Genomic DNA, 16,687 nt, shown 5'->3' on the forward strand with positions numbered 1-16,687 from the left:
TTTTCGATTTACGGTTTAAATTTCATCAAAGTCGGACGACTATATCATATAGCTCCCATAGGAACAATCGGAGAAATAAATGAAAAAAAATTATAACTTTTCTGTTTTTTAATTTTTTGTTTAGTTCTTCGACATATGGCAATGTTTAATTATTTCAGAATTATGGTTTAAATTTTATCAAAATCGGACGTCTATATCATATAGCTCCCATAGAACTAATAAAAATATATAAAATAACTATCTAATAATTGAGCTGCAAATCATCATAGCTTCACTGTTTTTCAGTATATACTGAAGTAAATCATAATTTAAATGTTTTCAAAAGTATTTAATTCATGCAATAGCTGCAAGGGTATATGAACTTCGGCTTGCCGAAGTTTGCTTTCTTTCTTGTTTATCATTAAGGTAGCTTACCTACCCTGGCCACTAACTTTCCTTTTCCCTTCGGTTAACTTTAATTAGCCTAAAGCACTGGAGCCAAACGATAGCTAATATCCCTCAGCTTAAACTTTGTCGGAAATGTGGGAGACGAGAAAGTATCTCCAAGTAGAAAGCTTAGCTTGTTGTAAGCAAGTGCAGGCAAATTTTTTTTAATTTAAGGCAGCCCTGTGCCCAGTGGTCAAGTAAGATTTTGCTCATTTATTTACGAGATAAACTTTGGATTTGTTGTACCAGCTGGAGGGGGAGCGAAGAAGAGGGTGGGGGAGTGGTTAAATGCTGGCCAAGCTGAAATCATTTTATTACCCAAATACTATTTGGTAAGCGGCAAAACTCTGTCCGAGACATGGCCCCTCCACCAAAGCCCAATAAAATAAATTTAATATGCGATTCTTGCCTTTGGCTTCGGGGTAATTCTCGCTTATTATAACCCCCTTAAATCCCCGCACTCTGAAAACCCACTTCCGCCACACGAAAACTGTAACGCTCCAGTTAACAAACTTATGGCATAATAAAAAACTTTTTAAATAAATTCTCGCAAGGATTTTTATGGCCAGTTTGTAATAAATAAAAATTCACCAACAGAGAAGCGTTGGCAACCAAAAAAATGTAAATTAAGTTTTTTGTGGTCGGGCTTTGGATGGATGCCATGCCATTGGTCGACTGCTGGATTTCATTGAATGAAACAAATTAAATAATCCAATTATCGGCTGTCATAAAGCCGAACTAATCAAAACAGAAATGCAATTCAAAGTTTTTTTCATATATGGCTGCTACACTGGATTACAACCCGAACGCAAACTTTATGGCATAACTGTTTATTAAACTACAACTTGAACAAAGGTTATCAGCCTGTTTTTTCTTATCAATGAAAGCGAAATCTGCCGATGGGCGGGGAATGGAAAACAAATATGCAATCTTTAGTGCCGGAGTTTATCGTTGGGATTTATACTTTGCACCGCCAGACGAGAACCAGCTATGAGCCAGTGATAGCGTTTATCAGGGGGAAATAAGCAAACAGTAGCTACATATGTTAACAGCAATGTGTGGAAAAGGTGTCTCCCACATAAATTGACATACGGAATTTAATTAATCTGCAAAAACAACTTATGGGCGTGCCAACACCACCCACTTTGCACACATGACAAACGTCCCACAAAACTTGGAGGTTGGCAACCTGACGTGACTTTGAAGACAAGATAACGGTTAGCGGAATAGTCGAACAAATGCAAAATAGAGCTGAAACTATGTATGTAAATATATAACATAAAGGTGGTAACTTGCTTCTAATTTCTTAAAAAAAATAAATACAAACAATAAATTTCTTTGAATTAAGTTAAAGGTTGTAAGTTAACTTTCTGAAAGGTTCGAATTCATTGTTTTTACACATGTAAATAAAAACTCCAATGTTATTGGTTATAACATTTCGTGCTTTATTGAGAATCCACTTTATACTTATGGCGCTACAAAAAACTGTTTCAACATTCAAACTAATCATTATCATGTAATATTGTCACCGGAATTGCCGACATTTAAATGCCCTAAGTTTGTTTTAAACTTAACGTTGTATGTACACGCATGGTTCATCGTTCGTTGATCGTTTGTATGGCCGATTTACAGGCCAGTGGTCTTGTCCACGCCCAGGACATACTTGTTGTATCCCTGGTTGAGCTGTTCCAGCAGGATGAAGGTCAGCACGGTGTGTGGGCCCAGGCGGCAGTAGTACGGCGTGAATCCCTTCCACAAGGCGAAGATTCCCTCCTGACGGGCCACTCTCAGCAGGACATCGGCGGTGCCCCGGTACTCCGGCTTGCCATCGACCATCTTCATGTTCTGGATACGGGTCTTGGCAATGTCCAGAGGCATGGAAGTGATGGTGGTCAGCAGACCACTTAACATGCTGGCGCAGAAGTGCAGCTTGATGCCCTCCTCCATTTGGAGGGGTCCGGTGCGGAAGTAGGTCTTGAACTGCGAGTAACTGGCCAGCTGGGTCATGTTGACCACCATGGCGCGACCCACAGTGGGCAGACTGCCCCTCCAGAGAGCTGTGAGACCCTCTTCCCTGGTGATCCTGGCCAGGGCGTTGGCCACATTCGTGTAGTTCCGCCTCTCGGCAACCGGTAACCTGCCATCGGAGGTCATGCGCACCAGGGCCACCTCCGCTGGGGTTCCAATGAAGGCGCCACAGGCTCCGGCAATGGTTCCCATGGCCATGCTGTCCGTAATGCCGGGATTCCGCTGGAACTTCTCCCGGAACAGATCGTTCAGGTAGGTGTACATGCCCAGTCGGCCCGTGGTGTAGGTGGCCTGTCGCAGCAGAGCAGCTCCGATGCCCTGGTACAGGGCCAGAGGTCCCTCCTTACTGACTATCGTCTGGATGCAGTGTAAGGAGCTGCGGTACTCCTTTTTGCCACTTCCAGCTCCAGAGATTTGCATGCGGGTCTTCACCTGTTAGAGAAATTTCACATAGTAAAAACAAGTCATATGACATTTCACTTAACAGGTGTCTTACCAAATCGAGGGGCTGCACCACCATCGTAGCTCCCATTCCCGACAGACCGCCAAACAAAAACTTGATGGCATTGGAGGCCACTGCCTTTTTGGGCGCATCCTGGACAGCCGTAGCGCTCATTTTTGCCGAACTTTTATTTGATTACACAACACTTGAGTAAATGCTCGATGTTTGCAATTTCCAGTTTGCGCTGCCCGGAAAAACTCGACTCGCTGGCGGGGGGAATGTGGAAAATGCCGAGGAAAACGGAAAACACCTCTACCGACCGATGGCACAATTAATAATGAATTTTTTCCGCCCGCACGCACGCACGCGAACAGCTGATATCGGCTTTTGTTCGTGTGGGTTTTATTTTATTTCCTAGATTTATTTTTGCACCGCGAACGCGAATGTTGTTCAATGTCAAATGCGTCGACGCTTTTCTTTCTCCCGGTTTTATTTTTGGCACACTGGCACGTGCTGCTTGGCTGCTATTTGTTGCGTGGCCGCAGAATGTTTGGCATCAATTTCTTTTATTTATTTTTTTAGCCTGCAGTTGAGAAATTTAATGCAGCCAGCAACAAAAATACATCTGGAGACGACTGTTGTTAGTGGGCCACAGCTAACAGCTGATGACGTGTGCGCGAGAGCGGCGGCGCGAGAGCAGGAGGGTTGCCAAGTGAGCTGAGAGAGTGTGGGAATTATATATTGTATCTTAAAGAGTTTTTCGTATTTAAAAATATTAAAAATCAGGAAAATGATTTTCAATAATTAGTTATACATATAAATATTATTTTGTTCGCTATAAGTGCATTAACTAAATACCTTTAATAACCCTTAAAAACTAGTTCACTCTCTGCCAGTATGTGACAACCCTAGCCGCTCTCTTATGCATTCTACCTATCTCTCTCCCACCCACTGCATCCCTTGGAAACGGTGTTGTTAAACGCCAAACAGCTGAGCGCCTTGACCGCACTTTCAAATAAGAGAGCGCACCGTCTAATTAGAATTTCATTTGTATTGTATTGTTTTTTTTTTGTTTACACAAATGATTCGCCCACACACAAATTTAGTTTGCAAGATTTTTCACATAACAACACCTTTTTGTACAAATGTTTTCTTTATCTCGATGCTTGTCTTTATTTGGAATCTGCTTATCGACGCACGGCACAGAAATGTTTGCTGCGGTTTTATCGTAATTGCTCTAATTAGAATCACAATAGGGCCAATTGGTGCGGTTTCGGATTCGGTTTAAGCAGCCGCTGCTAATGGAACTACAGTAAAAATCGGATATAGGTAAAAATAAAAGAAATATGGATTTATATATAGATATTTTGTTGTTTACAACAAGATTTGGATTTCCGAGAAAAATATTTTGTGTGAAACTTGTTTTTACGTTAGACACGAGTTTTGTAAACAAAATATTTTACTTTGCCATCATGCACTGTATTGAATTTTGTTGTAATTAGATGTAATATAGCTGTTTTCGTTTTGAATTGTTAGCTCTTGAATGCTAATTACTAAGATCAATATTTTGATTATGCCGCAAATATCAACGCCCGCTAAATATGTATTATCACCATGTTCGATAACCTCCACAAGGCCGAATCGCCTTCAAAGAAGCATCTCGGATCAATAGTGAATTTCGTGTGAATTTATTAAAAATAACAGAAAATTACGATGTAGCTTGTCGCACAACATTTTATCATTAAATCGCGTCCGTATCTCAATTGGGCGGGATTCATCCATCCAAGCGCATTACGCGCATTCGTTCCGCATTTCTCCTGCTGCCATCCAGTAGCCAACCCCCCACCCGCAAACGTCCTTGGTGCTGGCCCCCTTATTCAATCAAAAGCGACTCAACAGATTGCCTGTCGTTTGCCTGCCATTGGAGCTGAAGCAATTCCAATTCAATTTTAGCTGTGATGACGAAGCCGGCGACAACGCTTGCTCCAACAGGGATTTTCGCATTTTTTTTTTGTAAAAAACGAAAAGGGGGTGATGGGCGGTGGGCGGCTGGAGGTGGGCGTGATTTCAACCCAGCACATTGTAAGCAATCAGCGCAGGGAGGGAAAAAGGAGAAATCTCCAGCTGTCAGCGGGGCTGAAGATGAACACTTCCTCCCATACAGGACACTTATCGGAGTCCTGCTTTCACTCTTGCACATTACACCTACAACTCACGACAGGAACGGACCCCCAGGTCATGCTTAATATGCTCTTACAGAATCTACAAACAAACATATTGTACTTCCTACAGATGCGGTCACAGCAATATCACAATTAAATTAAATTTATAAAAGAAGATTAAGATTCAAAACCGAATTTGTTTGGTATTCAAATTCAATCTTTAAATAAGTTAACCGATTAAATTAAGTTGCCTCTACATTACATTTTCACAACGATAACAAATCTTTAAATTAAAATTATTATAAAAAAAACTTGTTTTGCTTTATATCAATACATATTTTTTGATGATAAGTAATTGTTTACTGCTGTTCTGCTGACCATAAGTGTTTAAACAACCAACCGGTGTGAAGGACATCGTAAGTGAAATTGAACGCTTGGACTTACGGCATAAAAATAAGGCGCTGGGCATATAACCTTTGTGGATTCGATTGTACCAATTCATGCGAATAGAAATGTCCTCCAATATATATTTGTTTAGTTAAGTTTAGTTTATAAATTTTTAATGTATTTTTAAATGTATTTTATTTGGAATTTACAAAAGTTATTGAAACGTTTTTTTCCCTTTTAATAATACCTCGCAAGCAACTGAAATTAAAAAAATAACAAAAGATTATTAAAAAAAAATATACAAATGGTAAATAAATAAGCTTGAAATTTATATTTATGAAACCATTTTATTTCATTGAACCCGCTGCTTAGCTTTAAATTTCCCTAAAATAAAACCCATTTTTCTTTGTAAATTAAACAACCATTGAAGCAATAAGTAAAGGGAATGGGACCCTTTGAGATCCCCACTTACCAGCTGCACTTTCGAAGCATCTTCGAAATGCTCGCCTCAGCGAGTGCATTCAATCTGATGCTTTGCCAGGTGCCTTGTATGTGGCTGTGGCTGTGGCTATAGATATGGGATGTTAATATTATTGAGGAGGTGGATGGGTTTGTCGACTCAAGACCCGACTGGTTTCCATCGCTCATGTGACGCTGCCTGGCCAATCAATAAAATTTCACGGCGCAGTAATCAAAGCATGTGACATTAGCGTAAAGTTGAATGAGTCCATGGCCCCGGGATCTGGTTAGGCTTTTGTGTGAAAGGCTGACATGATAGGGTCGCTCGATATATAAGCTCCCCGGCCCCCGCCTTTCCCATCATATTTTTCCCAGCAGAATCAACAGTTTGTCGACTGCTAATTTTAAACGGGGATAGCGAGGGCGAAGGACGCCAACGAAGTTCACCTGCAAGTTTGTGAACATTTATTTTTGTGCAGCGCGCTTAGTGATGCGTTAGGGTAAACAGCTTAGAGGGCGGTGGAACTTTCTGCCAGTTTCAGTTAACCGGGCCCGGTTTTTGGCAACGACCAACTTGGACTGCAAATCGAGTGGAAGACTTCAATGCGTTGGCAAACGAAAATAAGTTGCCGCTCTCCTTCCTGTCTGCCAACATTTATTCTTGGCCCCAGCTCCAGTAAATGGGAATCCTTGAAGTTCAGACAAAGGTCGCACTCCTTAGAAGGTATATTCAGCGATTTGTGTCACTGCCAAGCGGCAGAATGGCAAAATGGCCAAAAGGAAACGCCCCGGCGCGTGCTGGAAAGCCAAAATCCGAAAGGAAGTCGAACAATTGGAAACCGGCTAGAAATGCCGCATAACTCGGCCGGCAGCCACTGCATTTGGCCCCAGAAGTGCAGGCCAAAATAAATGGAAACGTAAATGGAAGCAGCTGAAGTGAGGAATTGTTTTGGCAAACTCAATTTCAAGCAAATAAACATTTTCAGGGTAAAACCGTATAAGAAAATAAGAACCTGTTTTTGACAATTAATTAATAAACTTTGTTTAGTTGAAAAGAGGTAAAATTAAATGACAACAAAATGTTCCCAATTCGCAGGTGCCTAACAAATTAGTAGATTTGAAAGATATAAATTCAAGAAAAATCATTTATATTTACCAAATCTGTATCATTCATAAATTAAATATTAAATATTCATAACTTAAAAGAAGAACGCTGTTAAAGCGGTAAAGTATGCTTGTCCGCTGCTCTTAGCAAGTTCTTAGATTTGACATATAGCTAATAAATGCATAACTACTTTAACAAAATTCTGGAGAGCTTGTAATACAAAATTCAGCTGAACTTCTGTAAATTTACAGCTCACATGTCACATGAGTCATCTGTTCTAGAGAACTCGAACGAGCCACCCACCATGACACAAGTATTCTGCTGAATGCCGCTTAAATTAGAGCAGCATTTAAAGATCCTGCGTTCAGAAATGAAATCCGCTTTAGGAATTCATGTGGGGATAAATCCGGAAAACAGAAACGGGCTGTCCTCCGAATGGAAAGTTGAAATTGCTTTGCCCAAAAGGACAGCGGAACGGAATAGAACGAAACGGGGCCAAGCGTGGGTAAACGCTAACCGAGGGTGTCCTTTGGCTATTTGCAATATGCAAAATGCGACCAAATAGTTTGGGGGGGCCACATGGCCACGCCCAGCCACTCGACTGCCTTGGCTGCGTAAATAAACATTTAACTTTCTATTAGGATTTGCATGAAAAGCGCGAGAGAGACGAGGACGAGAGCTCGACAGGATTACCGCGACCGCAGCCAATTTGAGCGGACTCCTCGGGGGGCGAGAACCCGACCAAATCTGATTGTGAACTGAACATGCTAATGGCATTATAATTATCCCCAGGGAAGGCGGCGCAGCCACCTGCCCCAGCGATTTGCGAATTGTAAACTTGTTTCCTCTTAAAGCAGCTAAATTGCATTGTGGCTGCAACCGACCAAACCAAATAGACTGCTGTTTAAGCCCGAGCCCTCTGACATTAGCGAATAATCAGCATTAATGGCCAAGATACGGACGCATCATCCGCCGGATGGCAGCGGATTCTAAGGGCCATTGTGCTGGGAGCTTCTGTTTTCCATTTGCTACCAACTCGGGGATTATGTCCGCAGCAGCACGATGAAAAATAATATGTTGTGGCTTGGTTTGGGTTGCCTGCAATGTGGATAACGCCCTTTTGTCCGCTCCTTGGGCGACATTGAAATTTGTTTGCATTATGGGAAGAAGCTCGGACAGTTAATTGTTCTCCAGTTGTCCTTATTGCAACATTTTTCTTTACAGAGACTAATTTCAATCGTGAAAGCTTTTAATTTAAGTAATGACTTAAAAACATGAAAAAGTTGTTCGAAATTTCACTCAGTTTTATTTAAGGATGCACTAGAACTGCTTAAACATATAAGTAGTTTAAAATACTTATGTTTAAGTCTTAAGACAACATGAAAACTATTGTTCATTAGAATGGCATTTTTAAAAGTAAAATTATGGATAGTTTATGTAAAAGTTTTCTAATTTCTTAGCAAGTTCTGGAACTTTCAAAGATTTTCCTATTTATTTTCGATGTCTATTCTATATGTTGCCCATATAGCCCATTTTTAGCCACCTCTTGATTACCTGTGGGTCCAAGACAAATCTCTTGCCGTGAGCGAAAAAAATACGTTCATACGCCCCATTGCCCGCATTACGTATACGCTGTAGCCACTCAAAGGCGACCTCCAATCCACATCAAGAGCCACCGCCCGCTGATTAAGTACGAAAATTTATGGCTCCTCTTTATGCTGTAAGCCAGGAACTCTTCTCGGTCGGCTCGATTTTGTTGTTTGCGTGTCAACCTTTTTGGCCATATAAATTAAAAGCAGCTCAGTCTCGACCTCAAACAACTAAGCCACTTGGCTAAAATGTCTGTGGCTTCAACTGTGTAACTAAAGTCGGTTCAGCATCATTGTCAGGCTCAGATAAAAACTTGAAATCTGCTGCGGGTGCAACTTTGCGCTATATAAATGCGGTCGGGCGGCCGAAACCACTTTCAACTGCTCCGAGCCGAGGCACTTTTCCTCGGATTTCCCTCGCCATTTTCCAAGGGGGACAACAATGCAGGGCATCACGCAGCAGAACAAACAACCAGAACCAAGGGCGACAGAAACAAGAAACAAAAAGCGAAAAACAACTTGGTTGCCTTCCTCCCATTTCTCCCTCAAAGTCAATGGCAAAAGGCAGCATGCCAGGCATAGTTTAGGCTGCAAAATTTATGGTGTTAATTCCAAGTATCCGAGAGCGTGAGTGTGTGTGTGTATGTGCGTAGGTCCTGGGCTGAGACTTTGGGTGTGTGTGTGTCTAGATGTCTGAGTGTTTGAGTGTCTCAATTCGGGACCCTCAGCATACCACTTTGCACCATGAGCGACCATAAGCTCCCAGCAAATCCGAAATGTCTTCTCACATGGCCGGTGCAAATAGAAAGGGATTGAAAAAAGGAAATTATTAAATTCGCGATGAGTATAAGCAATGCCCTATAACAGAAAGGTTAGTCGATTAACATTAGGTAATAGAACGAAATAATAAATTAAAGTAGGGAACTTATATTGTATTAATGGGTATAAAAAAAATGTTTAAATCTAATGAAATATAAAATTTTCGAAGAGGAACAGCAACAACAACTTTCTTTTTTATTATTTTTAGAAATAATAATAAATTTGGATAGTAAATTTATCAAATACCATCAACTGTGTCAAGAAATCTTCTGCAACTTTTCAAGAAAATTTCAGAAAATTTGTAACCTAAACTCAGTATGCTGATCATATTTCATTTTGCGTTATACATGCTTCAACTTGTTTTACAGTCACTTCTGAATTTTACAAGAAGACATACTCCTTTCGAAAACAAACAATTTGTAAATATATTTTGAATTTCCATATAAGAGGAAACGTGGACAAGCCGAGGTTCGCCATGCTCACCGAAAAAGTGGAGCCTATGGATGAGGATGATCCGGAGGATCTTCAGTCCCAAGTTCACAGGCACTTGAGTAACAGTCCAGTAAGGTGCTTCTTTGTGTGGCCAAAGGTGGACCATTGTTATCTGCCCAATTTGTTCAAGATCCTCGAGATGCAAAACGATGGACTGGATACTAGGAAGTGGAACGTCATAAGCATGACCCCCGTGGATCCCAAAACGGGCTTATACACCTCCGATGGAATCTACAAAGGTAAAGGAGACCTTACAATTGTTGCTAACATTGATGAAACAAGTGCGGATTTCATCTCGAGGAACGACTTTAAACTCAAGTTTCTTCGCTTTCAACTGACAGTCGTTTTCTGCCAGGCATCTTAAAATTGGCGGAGATACAACGAATTCATTTTCCAGTTAGCAGTTCCAATTAACCTCTGTTTGTTTGTTGCAAAAAGGACGGGATTTATTTATTTAAATTTAATATATCTTTTTATGGATTTTTTCGAGCACATGTCAGCACAGGTGACATTTTTTTCAAATTAAATTGAGTTAACCGTGTAATCTTTTCAAATTGATTGAATGATGAATGAAGGCATGAGAATAATCCTCATAATAACACAAATATTACCGACTTTCCAAGCGTAAAAGTGATGACACCACCTAATCCATCATGCCTCGTGCATCAATGCCGACCTTGAGTCCATTTCAACAGCCTTAGAAACGATTCAGACTTCCATTCCCAAGGGTATGCGGCTGGTCGTCTGCGTAGCCAACTACTCTATTTATACTTTTCCAGTTTCTTTTATTTTCCCCCACTTTTCCTGCCGGCTTTAAGAGGCTGAGGACAGAAGTTCAGGTTCAGCAGACAAGAGAATACGTGGTTGTCGTCGCAGTCATTGGTGATTTATTGTTTCGAAAGTTTTCCTCCATCGGACGGGCAGTACTGTCCTCATCACATCCTCGGGTCGTTGAAATGGCATAAAACTTTATTGAAATCCCAGCCACATCCGCCTCATCGGGAGCGCATCAATCAAGGCCTCAGTAACATATGTCGACAGATTGGTTAAATGCCACGCCCACTGCGGCAAAGGCAGCTCATAAAGAGGCCCAAATGGAAAATTGACTTTGAGTCACATAAATTAGAAAGCCATAATAAAGCCGGCAACCGGATCGAGGCGAACTGCAGTAAAAAAATAAAAAGTGCGCAAACAAAAATAAAAAAAAAAGAGTGAGTTCTGCTGTTAAAGTTAAACGCCTGGAACTGGTCGAGAAGGTCATCGGGGGTCGGGTGAGGCCAAGCGCAGCTGCAAACAATGGCATTTTAAGAGCTCAGGGCAGGACAAGCTCCGGCTCTTTACTCGACCTCAAAGCCACAGACAGACACAAAGGAAGGGGGTGCAAAAAAATTCTGAGGGGAAGGTACAGAGAAAACAATTCTTTTCTATATCTGAAGAAGATGTTTTCCGAAAGATATATTTTACCAATCTTCGTTTTATAAATGGGTAAAAAAATGCAACTATAAAATGTATATATCTTGGATGAAATTTAAATTTATAGTGGACCTTTTTTATCTTGGCTTAAATAAGTATAAATTTAAACATTTTTCCTAAAGTTCTATTATATTCAAAATATTCGTGTTTAAATTAATGGTTTACAGATTATATAAATTTCAAAATTATTTTTTTTACCGTGTAGATACCGAGTAATGCGCGCAGGGCAAAGACAAATAAGGCAGCACGACGGAGACACAGCGGCACGGCACACATGGCGTATGCGTAATAACATTTTGCGTTACATTTGCTTTTTATTGCATACCGCAAGGCGGATGCCAGACCCCCAGCTCCTTTGTGTCCTGCGGCCGCCTTTATTTCCGTGCCATGAGGCACGGTAAATGTAAATGTCATACGGCTAATGCGAAAACTTTAAACTGCCCAAACAAATGAGGACCTTCCGGGGCCGGAATAAAAACTTTTTCAAATTCGTCGCGTCATCCAGACATTATCGCACATAATAATTGCCAGTAGCGAGTAACGAATGACCATATTCGTATGCCCCAAGAGGCCTCTTTGACTGACTTAAGAGCGGTTAAAGCACTTGTTAATTTTATATGTTTCATAGAGGAAACACAGAGAGACAAATTTAGTTGTAGAGTTAATTTGAACCAAAGCCGCTCTGTTGAAATTGGAAAAAATCTTTAATTTTTGATAAGTAGGTTTTAAGCTGCTAAATTCATAAGATTTCTCTTATATGCAAAAACGTAAATAAAAAACAAGTAATTAAATTTACTCTCCAAAATAAAGTCGAGACTTGTTATTAAACAGTTTAAAGAAATGGTAATTGACAAATAAAATTATCAAGCGAATTACCTTGAAAGGTTTTCTCTTCGTTTGGTATAAATGTCACAGAAAATTCGGCTAAAGAGAAGTTAAAGCTAGCAAATACTGTAGGGGAGACTATTTCACAAAAACTAGTCAAAGGCGGACAGGCTTCATTGGGCAATCAAACATGGCCCACCATCAGGAATGGCGTAGCAGAATCCTTCCAAAAGCGAGTCCAACTGACGAATGTCAAGCACAGCCATCGGCATTGGGTAATTGGGGGGGCAAAGTGGCAGAGAAACTGGCAAAAAAACAGCAAATTGAGTCATTCTCCGTTTATCTGTATCTGTATCTGTATCTGAATCTGTAAGTTTGCTGCTCAAACTCCCATTGAATAAAACTGGATTCGTAGGAAGGGAAAGAAGGAGTGGAATGCCACTGAAACGGAAGCCGCGATTAAATACAAATAAGGCATTAAGTGCAAAGGCGCTGAGGCGCATAATACAAATTGCGCCGATTGGGGAGCGACGGGGAAGTCCCGATGATTGGGTGGGTGGTCTGTGGACTTTGGGTGGCGGGAAGTTTGTCTGGTTGCTCCTGATTGCCATGTTACTGCCAGTTTTTCCCGGGGAGAATGAACTATGCCATGTCTGCCAGCCACAGAAACATTTAATAGAAGACAGATTCATTTAAGAAAATTTGAATCAATAAATGGTCTTAAAAAATCATTTAAGCTGGAAATAGAATTCAAATGCTAAAGAAATATTTAAAGCAGAGAAATTTTTTATAGATGTTAAGGATGTCTTTTAAACACTTTGAGAATATATTATCAATTTAATTATTCTGATGATGGCTTCCAACTTTGAATATTTTTAACCTTTTCGCTATTCTTTTTAAACATATGTCTGACTTTATGGATTTTGGATTTCTTTAGGCTCTTCTCTAATCTTGTAAATGGATTTTGAGTAGAAATAAAATAAAAACTCAATTTTTTGGTGAGGGAGTGGCCTAGTCAGCACCTTGTTGACAAATTTTATTCATTTTTTCCATGGCCCCGCCGTTAGCCTGCCAATTTATGCTCGGCAATTGCTCAGCCCATAAGTAGGCAACGCTTTTTATTCCATCCGCTGCTATGCAAACTGCCTGCAGTAAAGGACGAAATTGGAAGGACAGGATACGAAGGAGTGGATGAGACAGACAAAGACCATTACACTGCGGCTGGACGCGCTTCGTAAGTCACTACATATACATAGTATACAAACAAATATATAGGGAAAATTGAAAGTGGTCTGCTTAGTGGAAAACGAAAGCTGTCCTGGGCTTTAAAAATTCATGAATGTGTCGGGCGCGTACTCCAAATCCTGCCAGTGGAATGGGATCAAATCCAAGGCCGAGTCAATGGGTGCAAGTATGCCAATTTATATTTAGCCTCTCATCAATGGTCCTTCACCCACAGACAAGCGTCCTTCTTTCACTATGATGTTGTATTCTTTTTGCCAAGCTCGGCCAGCTGCACAATTTTGCGGTTCATTTAATATTTTTTCGTGTTGTTTACCTGGCCGCTTGGCCAATTCTGTGTGGGCCAGGTCGAGTGGCGGCCAGCGGCCTGCGACCAGCGGCCAATGGCATTAACATCGGCATTAGCATCAGTATTAGCCTTAGCATTACCTCTGCCATTAGCCAGCTCCGCCGCGGGCTCTTTGAAGCTAACGAGCTGCCATGGCAATTAGGGCGGGGAGCAGACTTCAGGCCTCATCCACTGCAGGTTGTACCCCCCAGGTTTTTTCCATATATATGTTATTGGCAAGAATTGTAAGCTGCCAAAAAAAAGGTGCGCCAACTTATCGCAATATGAATAAGTCAACGTTCGGTTTGCACTGGACTCGATTGCCCAGACCAAGAATACCAAAGCACTGCCAAACAAATCGGTGTAAAATTCTTTACAATTTTCCGAAAAGAATCAACCTACACATTGAAGGAAAAAATGCATTAATAAGTGGTTGGGATAGAATTTATCTTTCCGTAAAAGCTAGATTGAAACCGAAGAATGTATTAAGTCTTATTAAAAATTCAACATAATCTATATTAGTATTAAATTAATGTTAGGGTCATAAATATTAAAGAAGGTATGATTTCCTTGATATTTTTTTATATTTGAAAATCATAAGCCCAATTGCTTAACTGTCTTAGCAATTTGTAATAGTTTTGTCATCAGGTTCTTTTCGGCTTATAAATTTATACACCTCTGTTTCGCTCAGTGTATGAGTGTATGTGGTGCAAGTGTAGTGGTAGGTTTCAAGCACCTGAGCGTGGCCCAACTCAACTCAAATCAACTCGACGCCCTGTCAATAATGTGTATGCATTCAGTTTGTGTGTGAAATCAACAGGGCGTGCAGTTCCAATTAAATTCAAGCATTCAATTACGGAAAAGGCGACAAATGCACACACCTCCATGTAGTATTTTTTTGCAGTTCGAGATGAGAGCATGAAATCCACATTCAAGCCATACCAAAAAGCGAACAAAATGTGGAAATTGGCAAAACATTACAGGGGCTTTTGAAAGAAGCGTTTGCTTACAAGGTTTCAGGGTAAGTTTCGAACCATTTTTATTACAAATATACAATTTTTAAGTTAAAATGCAAGTAAGTCAGAATATTTGGTATAAACTAATGCAGACTTTTTCCTTACTAGTTTTCTCGCTAAAAAACTATGAGATCATGGAAGCTTTGTGTGGAATTGATTAAAATTGACAACATCAAGTTCAAAATAGAAGCGAATCTGAAGGATGGCATTTGATTGGAAACAATGCCAGTCGCGCTTAGACAAAAATATCCAGCTGGGTATTCTCCACATTTTTTATGCCTTTGTTGTTCAGATGCCAAACTAGTTCCATATGCGGATGTTTTTCATTTAGCGCAGGCGGAAAAATATCCGTAAGGGTGCCATGTGTCTGTCGGCAACGGAAAATCCATTTTGCATGTCAAATGAAGAGAGAAGCAAAAAAACAAAAGAGGTATTGGATGGTCTGCCTAACTGATTTCCTGTCCCCATTCCACAATATTACATTCAAAAAAATATTTTCATACAGCAAAGAAGCATCCCTTTTATTTAAAACTTAAGAAAATTATAACTTCCTGATTCCATTGTCAATAAGAAACTTACATAATGCACACACGTTGGTCATTTTAGTGCCCAATAGCTCGATGCCAAGTAAATAGTTTTTTCTCAAAAAATCTTGGGCCCAAGTTCCTTGCAGGCAGCCTTTGATGCAATCGCATCCAAAAATATCGCAAGCTGCCTTGCCACAGTAAGTTCCCACGAGGGCCTCGCCATTGGCGCAAATGGTGATTCTGTAGCCACTTCCATTACTTTTCGCCCCCACTGTACCGCAGACACGACCGCGGATCTTAAAGTCTAGTATCGCCATGGAAGTGCAGCAATCGGAAGAAACACCGCTGATATAAGCCAGCCAGAGAACTGCGATCGGTAGAGCTGAGATAATGACCGGCATCATGACGAGAGATGTGGGATATCTGACACATCTCACCTTGCAAAAGGTGCTATTTATGGGAAGGTTAATATTGAACTGCGATAAGCAGTATCTAAAGTCGATGGAATTACTTTCACCAAAGGAAAGTGAACAGTTAACAGTTGAACAATCACAATAATTATTTAAATACCGAATAGTGAGCACTGTTTTAAGGAATATTTGCGACCTTAAAATTTATTAGGACTGACTGTTATATTCACTTTTCCAGCTAAAAATAACCGAAGGAGACGCCGTGTCCTTAAAATACAAATAGATTTGGCTAAGGATCGGGAAGTTTTTTGAACACAAAGTTACTCCTGCAAGGCTCACATAAAACTGTGAAACACACTCACGTCCACACACGAAGGAACATAAAATGTGGGCACTGATTACATTTGCATATTACGTATACGACCGCGATATCGATGCAATGGTTAGCCTCTCTGCTTTTTAGAGGGACGGAGTGTGTTTACACAAGGAATTTAATTTCCAACTTGGGCTCTGGCCAGGCGGTGCCCGAGAAAAGTTCGTGTCGGGTAAACTTTGTCCTGACGATGGGCCGCTGATCTAATAAAAGGACCACGGTCGGGGCGCCTTGTGTGTGACACTTGTGGAGCAGCCAGTTACCTGGAAGGATTATGCAGCTGCAGAGCGAACTTTAAATTATGTAATTCAACACATTGCAAAGGATTGAAGGTGAACGGGCGGGCAAATGGGCAACAGGCAACGAGCAACGCGAATCGCGCAAGGAGCATCGTGCAACATGCAACCGGCAAACCGGCAGCAGCGGGACATGTACATGGTTGGGGCACGTACATTGTCCACTCGGGAAAAATTAAAGAAGAAAAAGCGATTAAAACGAACATTTAATTAACAAAAATACCTTACACCAAGTAATTTAAATTTAGCATTTTGGTAAACTTTTTCCCTTAGTTATCACTTTTGAAA

At 40.7% G+C, this 16,687-nt stretch overlaps 3 protein-coding genes across 3 annotated transcripts; 1 reads left to right on the forward strand and 2 right to left on the reverse strand.

The window, feature by feature from the left end:
• Positions 1-1,850: 1,850 nt before the first annotated feature.
• LOC108148634 (mitochondrial 2-oxoglutarate/malate carrier protein) lies at positions 1,851-3,529 on the reverse strand. The gene is made up of 2 exons (XM_017275746.2): positions 2,951-3,529; positions 1,851-2,886 (listed from the first exon to the last, which is right to left on the reverse strand). The coding sequence occupies exons 1-2, from the start codon at positions 3,068-3,070 to the stop codon at positions 2,053-2,055; spliced, it is 954 nt and encodes a 317-aa protein (XP_017131235.1). The 5' UTR covers positions 3,071-3,529; the 3' UTR covers positions 1,851-2,052.
• Positions 3,530-9,890: 6,361 nt separating this feature from the next.
• On the forward strand, positions 9,891-10,453 carry LOC121467581. The gene is made up of 2 exons (XM_041709339.1): positions 9,891-9,979; positions 10,040-10,453. The coding sequence occupies exons 1-2, from the start codon at positions 9,893-9,895 to the stop codon at positions 10,271-10,273; spliced, it is 321 nt and encodes a 106-aa protein (XP_041565273.1). The 5' UTR covers positions 9,891-9,892; the 3' UTR covers positions 10,274-10,453.
• A 4,458-nt stretch (positions 10,454-14,911) lies between these two features.
• Positions 14,912-16,687, reverse strand: LOC108148635 (protein Diedel). The gene has a single exon (XM_017275747.2). It carries the CDS (start codon positions 15,722-15,724, stop codon positions 15,335-15,337), a length of 390 nt encoding a protein of 129 aa, XP_017131236.1. The 5' UTR covers positions 15,725-16,687; the 3' UTR covers positions 14,912-15,334.

The sequence above is a fragment of the Drosophila elegans genome, unplaced genomic scaffold (genome assembly GCF_018152505.1).
Source record: "Drosophila elegans isolate 14027-0461.03 unplaced genomic scaffold, ASM1815250v1 contig_476, whole genome shotgun sequence".
Taxonomy (NCBI): Eukaryota; Metazoa; Arthropoda; class Insecta; order Diptera; family Drosophilidae; genus Drosophila; species Drosophila elegans.

Excerpts from the sequence above, each read along its gene's own strand:
- LOC108148634 (XM_017275746.2), bottom strand. The coding sequence starts at position 3,070 with ATGAGCGCTACGGCTGTCCAGGATGCGCCCAAAAAGGCAGTGGCCTCC. Across the intron at positions 2,887-2,950 it reads TGGTGCAGCCCCTCGATTTG|GTGAAGACCCGCATGCAAAT; the intron begins GTAAGACACCTG and ends TTTCTCTAACAG.
- LOC121467581 (XM_041709339.1), top strand. The coding sequence starts at position 9,893 with ATGCTCACCGAAAAAGTGGAGCCTATGGATGAGGATGATCCGGAGGAT. Across the intron at positions 9,980-10,039 it reads GGCACTTGAGTAACAGTCCA|ATCCTCGAGATGCAAAACGA; the intron begins GTAAGGTGCTTC and ends AATTTGTTCAAG.
- LOC108148635 (XM_017275747.2), bottom strand. The coding sequence starts at position 15,724 with ATGATGCCGGTCATTATCTCAGCTCTACCGATCGCAGTTCTCTGGCTG.